The sequence below is a fragment of the Lacerta agilis genome, chromosome 9 (assembly GCF_009819535.1).
Source record: "Lacerta agilis isolate rLacAgi1 chromosome 9, rLacAgi1.pri, whole genome shotgun sequence".
In the NCBI taxonomy this organism is placed as follows: domain Eukaryota; kingdom Metazoa; phylum Chordata; class Lepidosauria; order Squamata; family Lacertidae; genus Lacerta; species Lacerta agilis.
In genome coordinates, this window is record NC_046320.1 from 61,688,842 (window position 1) to 61,701,590 (window position 12,749).

General features: G+C 42.5%; 1 protein-coding gene across 13 annotated transcripts in view; it reads left to right on the plus strand.

The window, feature by feature from the left end:
- Window positions 1-1,673, plus strand: part of SEC31A (SEC31 homolog A, COPII coat complex component) — a 58,871-nt gene extending 57,198 nt beyond the window's left edge. For all 13 annotated transcript variants that reach the window (XM_033160758.1, XM_033160757.1, XM_033160762.1 and 10 more), the window contains one exon: window positions 1,138-1,673. In XM_033160758.1, coding sequence (XP_033016649.1) covers window positions 1,138-1,317 — 180 coding nt within the window. In that variant the 3' untranslated portion in view covers window positions 1,318-1,673. The remainder of the gene's footprint in view (window positions 1-1,137) is intronic.
- The last annotated feature ends 11,076 nt before the right edge of the window (window positions 1,674-12,749 follow it).

Genomic DNA, 12,749 nt, shown 5'->3' on the forward strand with positions numbered 1-12,749 from the left:
ATAAATGCGCTTCCTTGGTGGGATTTGGGAATCCGTTTTTGATGCAATGTCACCAGAAGGCAGCTTTGTATGTGGCAGCTGGCTGTTTAAACGATCTGACAAATGGAGCATGTGGTAAGATCAGGCTGAACATTGTGTTGGGCTCCTGGGAACCCCAAGACAATGCTTAAAACCGTAGGCCCCCTTTCAATAGCACCAGAACTCCCCAAGACAGATCAGATGTAAGAAGTCCATATATCTGTTTCAGCGTTCTGTCCCTACAGTGGCCGAGCAGAATAAGGCGGAGCACAGGGGATGACTTGTGTGTATTGGGGAACCTGGGCCACCAACTTCCATCAGCCCCAGCCAACATGGCCCAGTTGGAGTCCAGTAACATCTGTAGGGCCACAGCTTCCCCATCCCTGGCCTACAGCATCTGTCATTATTGGGAGTCATGCTGACTCTGAATTGAAAGATTGCGTGCAGATGCTGATGGTGTCACAGCACAAAAATCCCCAACTCTTGTAAAAAGTATTTGCTTCCAGTTTCCAGCTGATGCATCATCCAAAATCCTTGTGGCTTTGCGGCATTTCATTCTGTACCAGAAATGCTCTCCATAACTTATCCTTCCACCCTGTGGGTTGGGGAAGTCCTGCAGTGGTGCAGGAGGCAACATTCTGAAGTCTTGGCTGGGCAGGGCAGGAGAGGCAGACACACTATTCCACATGCCCTGGAGCAGGCTTTCCCAAACCTGGGTCTCCAGCTGTTGTTGGACTACAACTCCCATCATCCCTGTCTAGCAGTGGTCAAGGATGGTGGGAATTGTAGTCCACCAACAGCTAGAGACCCAAGTTTGGGAATCCCCTGCTAGAGGAAAGGGAGGAGGGGCTACTACTGCCTTGCACCAACCTGTTGCCGTTGGCGCTCGCAGCTGCCCTTGGAAGAACTTGTTTGCTTGGCCCAGTTGCATCTGCCTTTGTGAAGTCGTGCGAAATAATAATACCGCAAACATTGATGAGGACAGATTTCTCCAGTGGCCATTTAGCCACTCCACTCTGGGAGCCAAGAACGCTGGAGTGATGTCAGGTTGGGGTGCCCAGATACCTACGTGAAAAGGGTACCTTCTCCATGTTGTTTTCTCTTCCCCCCGCCCTCCAGCTCTCCCCGACGATAATCAACGGTTTGCACAACATCGCCAGGAGCATCGAAACACGGAACTACACAGAGGGGCTGAACATCCACACCCACATAGTCAGCACTAGCAACTTCAGCGAGACGTCTGCCTTCATGCCGGTGCTCAAAGTGGTCCTCACCCAGGCCAACAAGCTGGCCGTGTGAAGTGGGCTTTTGCAGAGAGGAAGCATGATGCCATATAGAATGCTGGTCACTACAAAGTCACTTTTTCTTCTCTCCCCCCCCCCCTTGCCGCAGATGAGCTTCGTTTTAGAAGGACCAGCAAGTCCTGGTGCTTTTTCTTTCTCTCCATCTTTTATTACCCTTATCTGCAGATAAGTGTATTTAATTGCGCCACGTCATATACCCCATTTTAAATGCATGTTACCTGCTGCTTTGAAAGTGGCTTTTAAATACAGCAAAGAGAGTGGAGTTTGTGTGTAAGGCTGACTTCAGAAAGCAATCTCCCCCCCCCCCACATTCCTCTGCATCAACAAGCAATTAAAATGTTTCAGATTCTATTTTCTTTGTGCGCTGAGTTATTATTCCTCCTCCTCAAGGCTTTAGCAGTGTCAGTGGGATTTAGCTTAATTAATTTTTAGCTTGCTTGATAGTTTAATGCCTTTGCTTTCGTTAGGCCGCATGGCTATTTATTTAAACCCGTCGCCATGAAGTTATGCCCCTGTCCCACGCTGATTTTTTCTGTAACAGAGGTCAGATCAGTGCCAGAGGAACCTCATCAAAATGGTATTAAGGTTGGTTTTGATAGACCAGCCAGCAAAATTCCCATGTCTGTGAGTCAATTGGAATGATGGCATCTTTCGAACACCTTTTGTGTGTCAGCTTTCAGAACAATGGTTTCCAAACTCTCTACCTTCAGGGACACAGCGCCACCCGCGTCCCTTACCACAAAACTATTCCCCCCCCCTTATTTGACATTTACCTGACGCAACCTGTATTTATGCACGCTGTAAAAGCCTGCCAATTCTCCTTGCCTCCTGTAGATTCTGTGTGCTTCCAAAGCAACCTGTTTTTATTGAGCATTCATTCTGATTTGTTTGTGGGCAGGTTTGATGATGTTGCGTCAAAGCAACTGTTATACCACACTTTGCAGTACGTTTTCTGGCAGGTTTGTGGTGCCAGACCTTCCAGTCAGCTACAGTTGTGCAACCTAAATTTCCCAATATTTTGTTGGATCCCACTCAAAAATAACGATAGTCTGGTAGCCCCCTCTGTCTGGGAGGCTCCTGGTTGTTGCAGACATGTGTGTCTCCCAGCCTTCAAGTAGACTGAGGCAGAATAACAAAAGGGTTTGAAGCCATTTACATCTTTGCTTTTCATATTAACCAATCAATAGCTTGACTTTTCCCTGAACATTGCTCAGCATATAACAGAACTATACAGAAATGGAACAGACTCTCCCAGGTTCTTAAACAGCTTTCATCCTAGCTGATACTGCACAAGTCAGTTTCCACGTTGCAAATTAAAATTCCATATGTGAGCTTGCCAAAAACTCAAAAGACCAATTACTAGCAAACACAAAGCCCCCAGGAATGCTTTGTGCTGACCAAAGCCTCTTGTGCATTAATGTGGAGATCACCTCTTAACTCTGTAGCGGGAGATTCCTGTTTCATGTTGATACTTCTCAAATAAACCTTTTATCAGCACGAAAATCTGAGGAAATCCTGGTTTTCTGCACAAGACTTGTAGATTACCCTGCACTGAGATACAATTCCGGCAACATTAACAAGCCACAGCTCCCAGTAATTCTTTTGGGGGGGTGGGATGGGGAGGGGATATGATTTAAATTTCTGTACACAGTGCTACAATACAAGGCTTCTTTCAAGCCTAATTTCACCTGGGCAAGGGGAGACTGGGTACCAGATAAGGTGTCTGTGGGTGCGACTCCAGTAACCCATGTATTTGCTTGGTTAGCTCCTGCCATAGGCTCCTGTTTCTCCTCCCACCCTGGATGTTCCCCATTCATGGACAGGCTTTTCTGCATTTTTTTTAATGGCAGGTGTTTCTCTTCCCCCTTGTTTTCCCCTGGCAGAATATTCTGGAAGGGTCTTTGACAAGCCTAAAAATATTTCGATTGTTTTTTTTTAACTGTATGTTCTCTTTGCTCGTGCAGTTGCCTCCAGAGACCTCCCTCGTAATTAGCTCATTCATATAATGTTCTTTTCCCCTCCTCCCCATGGCACGTTTCATTAAAAGGCCTCCCTATTTCTGGCTTGCAGCCCAACACTGTACAGTAAGCTGGGCAATAAATGGGCCACCACATGCTGCACTCTATAAAGAGAGGGTGGGAAATCGTAGTTTTCGCATTCCCAAGCCATTCTATATCAGGAGAGTTTTCTCTAGGCTGAAATCGCAACCGCAGAGCTACATCTCTTAAAGAGGGGAGGCCAGGGGTGGGAATCCTCAACCCTGGTGGCCAAATTCAGCCCTCCGAACCTGCCTGTCTGACCCTTGGGACGCACCCACCCGTAGAATTGTAGAGTTGGAAGGGGCCTTGTCCAACCCCCTGCAATGCAGGAATATAAGGTCAAAGGTAAAGGACCCCACGACGGTTAATTCCAGACAAAGGCGACTGGTGTTGCAACGCTCATCTCGCTTTCAGGCTGAGGGAGCCAGTGTTTGTCCACAGACAGCTTTCCAGGTCATGCGGCCAACATGACTAAACCGCTTCTGGTGCAACGTAACACCGTGACAGAAACCAGAGCACACGGAAACGCCGTTTACTTTCCCGTCACAGTGGTACCTGTTTATCTACTTGCACTGGCGTGCTTTCGAACTGCTAGGTTGGCAGGAGGTGGGACAGAGCAACGGGACCTCGCCCCATCATGGGGATTTGAACCGGCAACCTTCTGATTAGCAAGCCGAAGAGGCTCAGTGTTTTAGACCACAGCTGTCCTATACGGGGGATCGAACCTGCAACTGTGGCATTATCAGCACCACACTAAACAATTGAGCTATCCGTGCCCTTGAGGATCCCCCCCAGCTATAATGTGCCCTTGAACTCTGCTAATGCTTCTTACTTGCCTAGGTGAAGAATAAAGGGGGGGTTGTGGAGTGCATGTCAACACTAGCCTACTGAACACAGGCAAAATTTGCATGCATTGCTCCACCCACTTTTGCCAGCGGTCCCGCTCACCACGCACATGTGGCCCTGGGAGAGTTGCTCAAAAGTAAATGTGACCCTTGGTTGAAAAAGGTCCCCCATCCCTGAGACAAGCTCTTGTCCACCACCACCTTCCCAAGCTTGGCCAGTCTTGCTACTTAATCCATAATAAAAATAAAGGCTATTGAAGCTCCCAAGTTTTAATAGGTAAATACTGGTTTTCCCAATCCAGTGCCATCCAGATATTTTGGAGTATAACTCCCATCCTGCCTGATGGTTGGTTGTGCCGGATTTGGGCTGATGAAAGTTCCAGTCAAAAACATCTGGAGAATACTTCAGTTGCCGGCCACATCTAAACTATATATTTAAAGCACTGTGATCCAACTTGCATGAGTTCTGCCAAATAATTCTGGGCGCTGTGGTTTGTTAGGTGCTGAGAGTTATTTGGAGACCCCCTATTCCCCTCCAAGCGCTACAATTCCCAGAGTGGCTTTACGGCCGATCCCTCTTCAAAGGGAACTCTGGAAATGGTATCTCTGAGGGGGTAACAGGGCACCCCTTAGCACCCTGAATAAACTACAGCTCCCAAAATTCTTTGTGGAAAGTTGTAACTGTTTACAGTGGTATCATAGCGTTTTACAGGAATGGTTCGACTGTGGCTGCAGATTGTTATTATGCTCTAACAGAGGAGGACAACATGTCTACAGCACTTCAGTAGCCAGCTATAAAATTGCAGAATAAAAGCAACCACCTACAGTACAGCTGTTGCACCTAATTTCCAAAATGCCAGGAATATTAGTATTGATCATTACGTTGATTGTCTCAACCCCCCTTTCTTTCAAGGAGCTCAAGGGAGCATATATGAGTCTCACATGTTCTCATCCGCCCCCAGTATTGTTTTATCCTCTCAAAACTCCTGGGGAAGTGAGGTGGGCTGGGAGTTAAGAACAAGCCCAGGGTCACCCAGTAAATTAAAAGTCAGAAACCAGTTGCCCTTTAGTAATAGTAATATTATTAATTAATTGATTAATTAATTAATTAATTAATAATTTATTATTTGTACCCCACCCACCCGGCTGGGCCTTCCCAGCCACTCTGGGCAGCTTCCAAATAAGATTTAAAAATATTAAAATGTCACACATTAAAAACTTCCCTAAACAGGGCTGCCTTCAGATGTTTTCTAAATGTCAGGTAGTTGTTTATTTCCTTGACATCTGATAGGAGGGCATTCCACAGGGTGGCCGCCACTACCGAGAAGGCCCTCTGCCTGGTTCCCTGTAGCTTCACTTCTCGCAGGGAGGGAACCACCAGAAGGCCCTCAGAGCTGGACCTTGGTGTCTGGGCTGAACGATGGGGGTGGAGACGCTCCTTCAGGTATACTGGGCCGAGGCCGTTTAGGGCTTTATTTTTTTTTTATTATTATTATTATTAAATAAATTTTATTGTTCTTTAAAAATATTCTTACATATCTCACATATGTGAATGAATATATACAAAAAAGGAAAACACAGTCCAAAACATATGTCTACATTCACTGTCCAAAGAAAGGAGAAAAAAGAAAAAGAAAAAAAAAAGGGGAAGAAAGAAAAGAAAACAAATAAAGAAAAAAAAAGAAAGAAAAAAGAAAAGGAGAGAAAAGAAAGGAAAGAAGTCAGAGGGGGAGTAAAGAGACTCCAGCTGACATACATGGTTAAGCTTCACACACAAAAAGAACTTCCACTGCTTTAACAACGCTTCATATTTTAAATAAATTACCTTGTTCTATCTGTCGTTTGTACATATTTCACAAATTTTATAGATCTTCCAAACATCGCTTTACTAACTTTACTAACTTTAATTCCTTTCATTATTCTAGACACAACCAATATCTTCTATTCTTATCTTGTTTCCCCAAATATTCATTTATATATTTCCATTGATTTTTAATTGTTTCTTTAGAAGCACCTCTAATGTAGTTCGTCAGCTTCGCTAGCTCCAGATATTCTACAATTTTACTGACCCATTCGTCTTTTGATGGTAACTGATCTCCTTTCCAATATTTGGCCACGAGCGTTCTTGCGGCGGTTGTCACGTATAGAAAAATATTTATTCTATCTCTTGGTATTTCATTGGTAATTATTCCCAATAAGTATAGCTCTGGTTTTTTAGTATACGATATTTTGATCAGCTTTTGCACCTCTTCGTGGATCATCGTCCAAAATTCTTTAATTTTGGGGCAAGTCCACCAGATGTGGAACAACGTCCCGATCTGGTCTCTACATCTCCAGCACTTATTGTTCCTGGAGTTACTTATCTTGGCTGTTCTTTCTGGTGTTAGATACCATCTATGGTGTACCTTCATGAGGTTTTCTTTTATTTGGTAAGAGGCTGTAAATTTAATGTTTTTCGTCCAGAATTGCTTCCATTTATCATATTCAATTTCATGCCCAAAATCTTTTTCCCACTTTATCATGTTGCTATTTTTTATATCTGAGGTCTGCTGTTCACTTTTTATTAATCTATATACTTTGGATAATATTTTTTGTTTGCAAACAATTATTTCATCTATTCTTGTTTCTTTATTTTCAAACCCTCTATTTTTTAAATCCTGTTGAAATATCGCTCTCAATTGAAGATACTCTAGCCAGCTTATGCCAGTAGATCTCAAGTCTGCATAATTTCTTAATTTTGGATTTTCTTTCTGCTCTTCCACTAATTCCTTATAGATAGGCCATCTCCTTTTAGTCGTGTTCTTAAAAGTTGAGGTGGCCTCCACCGGTGAGATACACCAGGGTGTTTTTTTCACTATTTTTGTTTTAATTCTTTCCCAAATTTCAATCAGCGCTTTCCTTACCAAATGATTATTGAATCTTTGGTGCATTTTTAATTTCTCATAAAAAAGGTACCCGTGCCAGCCGTAGAGCTTGTCCCAGCCTTCCAATTCTAATGTTTCTTTATTTTCTAATGTGATCCAATCTTTGATCCAGATCCACCCTGCTGCATCATAATAAGTTAATAAATCCGGAACCCCGAAGCCGCCTACTTCCTTCTCGCTTAACATAATTTCTTGTTTTATTCTCGCTTTTTTCCCCTGCCAAATAAAGTCCGCCAGATCTTTTTGGCAATTCTTTAAGTACCTCGTCCCCACGATTACCGGTGCTATTTGAAAGAGGAATAGGATTTTGGGAAGTACCATCATTTTTATCATTGAAACCCGTCCTAATAAAGATAACTGTAGTTTCTGCCATTTTTTAAGTGTTTCTTTAACATCCTTCCAGAGTCTGATATAGTTGTCCTTAAATAAATTTGTATTTTTGTTAGATATCCACAGACCTAAGTATTTAGCTTTAGTTTCAATTTTTAATCCCGTTACTTCTTCCAGTCTTTTTTTCTCCCATTCCCCCATATTTTTTGTTAATAATTTAGACTTTTCTTTATTTAGCTTGAAACCTGAGTTCTTCCCGAATTCATTAATTTTCTCTAATGCTTCTTGCAGACTTTCTATCGGGGATTCCACTGTAATGATTACATCATCTGCGTATGCTTTCACCTTATAATTATAATTTCCCACTTTTATCCCTTCAATTTTCGTGTCATCTCTTAATGTGTTGAGGAGAATTTCCAGGGTTATAATAAATAACAATGGGGAAAGGGGGCAACCTTGCCTGACACCTCTCTCAATTTTGAAACCTTCCGACAGCTCATTGTTTATAATTAATCTAGCTGTTTGTTTGTTGTAAATACTCTTTATCCCGTTCAAAAAATTTTCTCCAACTTTCCACTTTTCCAGATTTTTCACCATAAAATTCCAGGAAATGCTGTCAAAAGCTTTCTCGGCGTCCACCAACAGCATTGCAATTTTTTTGCTAGGGTTTAACTCTGCATATTCCCATAAATTGATTATTGTTCTGGTATTATCTTTAATTTGTCTCTCGGGGAGGAAGCCTACTTGATCTTTATCTATCACCCTTTTTAATAATCTTTTTAATCTGTTTGCCAATACCCCTGTAAAAATTTTGTAGTCTATATTTAACAGCGATATCGGTCTGAAGTTTTTTGTTAATTTTAAATCAGCGCCTTGCTTAGGAATTAAAGTTATCAAGGCTTCTTGCCAGGAGTTAGGAATCTTCTTTTTTTGCAAGATCTCATCCAATATAACCTTTAACTTTGGTATTATTATCTCTTTAAATCTTTTGTAATATATTACTGGGATTCCGTCCGGGCCGGGAGATTTTCCTGTTTCCATTTTATTTATTACCTCCTCTATCTCTTCTATCCCAATTTCTGCATTTAACATGTTATATTCCTCATCCTTAATTTCTGGCAATTCTTTCCCCTGTAGATAGTTTTGCATTTCCCTTTCTTCCTCCCCTTTGTCCTGATATAAATTTTTATAATATCTCCAGAATTTTGTCTTAATTTGTTCCGGGTCTGTTAACTCCACCTCTCCATCCAATATTTTATTTATCACCCTATTTACTTGTCTTTCTTTCGCTAACCATGATAACATTCTCCCTGGTTTATTTGCCTGCTCGAAATATCTTTGTTTAGTCCAGAGAATCTTCCTTTCTACCTCTTTATTTATCAAATCTGAGAGGTGGGATTGCAGATTCCTGATACTCGATCTTAATTCTTCGCTCTTCAGATTTTTAACCAATTCCAATTCCTTGTCTCTTATTTGCTTATTCATTTCTATAAAGTTGTTATTCTTCTCTTTCCTGATTTCTTTCATCTGTTGAATCCCAAATCCCCTCATGTAAGCTTTACTGGTGTCCCAAATCACCATATTATCCGTTATTTGATTTTCATTTATTGCAAAAAATTCCTTTAATGTCTCTTTTGCTTTATTCACTCTTGCCTCCTCCCGCCAAAGTTCTTCATTCATCCTCCATCTCCCACTTGTACGTTTCCTAAATTTCATCTCTATCGAGACTGGATTATGATCGGAGATGGATTTATTTAAAATTTCAGTTTTTCCCACATTCAACATTAATTTTTTTGAGACCCAGATAGCGTCAATCCTCCCTCCAGATTTATGTGCTTCCGAGTAGAAGGTGATATCTCTGGCACATGGGTTTTTGGTTCTCCAGGTATCATGTAAATTTAAATTAGTGACCAAATTTAAAAAAGATAGTGGAAGTTTACCAGAGTTGGTTATTTTCTCCCTGTCCGTTCTGTCCAGGTCGTTAGATATTACACCGTTCTGATCTCCCATAAATATTATATCCTCCCCTGCAAAATCCCAGAGTTTTTCCTCCAGGTTCCTGTAAAATTCCTCTTTCCTATTATTGGGAGCGTAGAAACCGACCAACACAATTTTTCCAGCTTCCGATTGTATCTCTACAATTAATATTCTTCCTTCCTCATCTTTAAATAATAACTGAGGTTGTAACCCTGGATTAATATACATCACTACGCCTCTTTTTTTCTCTACCCCCGCTGCTATAAATTCCTTTCCCAACCTTACATTCTTTAAGACCCTTGTATGAATTTGGGAAATATGGGTTTCTTGTAAGCAAATGATGTCCCATTTTCGCTTTTTCAATATACATTCCACCCTATTCCTCTTTAGCTTACTGTTTAGACCGTTTACGTTCCATGAGACACATTTCAACGTCATGACTATAATTCTATCTTTATTCTCCTTTTATGTAATTAATAAAAAAACTCTAAAGAAAAAAGAAAAGGAGGGAGAAAATATGAAAATTAAAGAAAAGGGAAAAGGGGGGAGAGGGCACAAAAACAAAACAAAACAAAACAAAACAGAAAAAAAGAGAATCCACGGCACCCAAATTGCATAAGGGCGACGTCAGTTTAAAAATAACACTTTCCCTGGTCCAATTGCGATTTAGTCAGTCGGAAGAAACCAAGGGAGGTCAAGTTGAGCTTAGTCCTCCGTTGTTCCGACCACCGCTTTCCTCGTCGTTTCAGTCGTTTGGAATGCTCTTTTCTGGTCGTTTCTCTCCACCCAGTTCCTCCCAATATTTTCTCCAGAAAATTTCGGTGTCGTCTACAGATTTAAAGAGTCTTCTTCTTTCCTTAAAAGTAAACGAGAGTCCCTCTGGGAACTCCCATCTGAACAGAATTCCATTTTTCCTCAATGCCGATGTTATAAACTTATAATTCTCCCTCTTTTTGAGCAGACGGGTCGGAATTTCTTTCATTATTTCTATCGTGTTTCCATACATTTGAAGAGGTTCTGCTCTTCCTTTTAGCAAAAGCTTGTCTCTCAACAGCCTTGAATTTAAAAAGATGAGGCAGTCCCCTGGACCTTTCCTGATTTTGGTTTTATTCACTTTTATTCTGAAGATTTTTTCTATGTCCAATATCAGCTCTTCTTCTGCCACTTTCAACCACTCCGCTATTGCTTTTATGATTATTCCTGAAATATCTTCATCTCGATTTTCTTTAATACCCCTCAGGCGGAGAATCATCTCCTTCTGCCTCATCTCAAGAACAGCTAAAGCGTCCAAAGTTTCTTCATGTATCCTCTTTAATTCATCTAGTTCCAATCTATCTTTTTCTTGGTATCTTTTAATTTCCTTTTGTTCTGACTGTGTCTTTTTAATGTTCTCTTCTTGTTTTTGCAGCTTCTCTTTAACTTCTTGCACCGTTGCATCTAGTTCCGTCTGTTTAGCTGTCATTTGGTTCACTTGGCCTGATAATTCCAGGATTAGGCTTGAGTTTTTCTCAATCTTACTTCCCATTAGCTCCATCTTTCCATCCAGCGTTTTAATATTCCCATCCAGCATTGTTAATTTGTCGCCAATGTTTTTCTCCATTCTCTCCATAACTGTCATTAGCTCTTTCATCTCCATACTAGTGTCGTTTTCTATAATCGAATTCCTCCGTTGGTGACCCAAAGCTGCTGCGTAGCTACTGGATACTGTTGTTTTTTTAGTTCCCATTGGTATATTGCTGCAGCTTATGATTTTTCAGTTCCTTTTTACTTTAACTTTATGATATTAGCTTGCTTCAACACCCGTTTCCTTCTTTTTATAGGGAGTTCCCTTTGGGGATATTGCTTAGCAGCTGTCCATATCCACTCCTTGTTTTTTTAAGTGTTGATTTCCCCCGTAATTCTCGGGGCGACCACTGGGTGGCGTAAGTTCAGATAGTTGCTTTGTTTCCAGCTGCAGTTTTGTTTATGGCCGCTTGAGGTCGCGCTTCTCTCTCTTTCTCTTGCCTCCCTCCTTCCTTCCCTTACGGTCTGCTTTCCAGCACCTCTTTGTCTCCTCCTTCCGCTTTCTCGTTCGTCTCCCTTCCTCCTACGATGGCGGCCCTTCCGCTGACTCAGCTTTATCGAGATATTCCGGTAATTAGAAAAGTTGTTAATTATCTCACTCACTCTTTCTCAGGGTAAAAAAGCTTGAATTTGTATGTTTGCACGCTCTTCACCTTCCCGCTCCCCCTTTAGCGGTTTCCTCTCTTTCACTTTGTCTTGCGTGCTTTGTTGGTTTCCGTTTATACCCTCCCAATATCGTTCAATCCGCAGGGGGATAGTTTACGATACTTTCGCTACAGTCTTAGTTGTTTTATGACAGGTATTTCACGTTGTATCACAGCCCCCCTTGCTGTTACTGTCCGTTTCCGCCTTGCAGGTTCACCACGTCCTCTCCCTCCGATATCGCCCCTTTGTTCCGGGGCTACGCTATTGTTTATTTATGTATTTAGTTCTTCTATATTCGGGGGAGTTTGTTCTTTTGCGGTCTGTATTTTAATGGGGGAAAGTTCGGCGCCGCTTTGCCGAGATTTGGGGCGTGTGTGTTGCAGAGGGGTTTATGCCCGTTTGCACGGCGGTCTCCCGGTTAAATCTTTCGCGCCCTTTCAAGGTTTGTTTTTTGGGCAGGAGACCCCAAATCGTGCCGCCGTGGGCTTCTGCCCCCAGAATCCCCCCCTGGGGTCGGTTGACTCACGCTTCGTCGCCCGTTTTCGCCTCTATGCAACACTGGTCCGCCTCGAGATAGCAGGAGCGCGGATCCCCACCCGGCACTAAGCACGCCGTCCCGGAAGCCTCTCCCGTTTAGGGCTTTAAAGGTCAGCACCAACACTTTGAATTGTGCTTGGAAACGTACTGGGAGCCAATGTAGGTCTTTCAGGACTGCTGTTATATGGCCGCCGCGGCCGCACCCAGTCACCAGTCTAGCTGCCGCATTTTGGATTAGTAGTTTAGATGTTGCTGGATCACAACTCCCATCATCTGTGTCCATTGGCAATGCTGGATGGGGTTGGTGTTCTGCCAAGGGCAGGGTTCTTTCTGGATCTGGAGCCAATAAGCACGCCAGTGGATGAAGAATAAGCAATGCTTTATTTGCATAAGGTTAACAGATAGCAGCAGGCATACAAAAAACAAATTATAGCATACCAGAAAGGAGTCACACACAATCTCCCCTTCAGCTGCCCGGAGCTCCAGGTAGAGCAGTGAGAGAGACCCCGGCTGACAGTCTCACAGCATCTGGTATCTCAATCTGTGAAGAAGCTCACTGAGCCAACT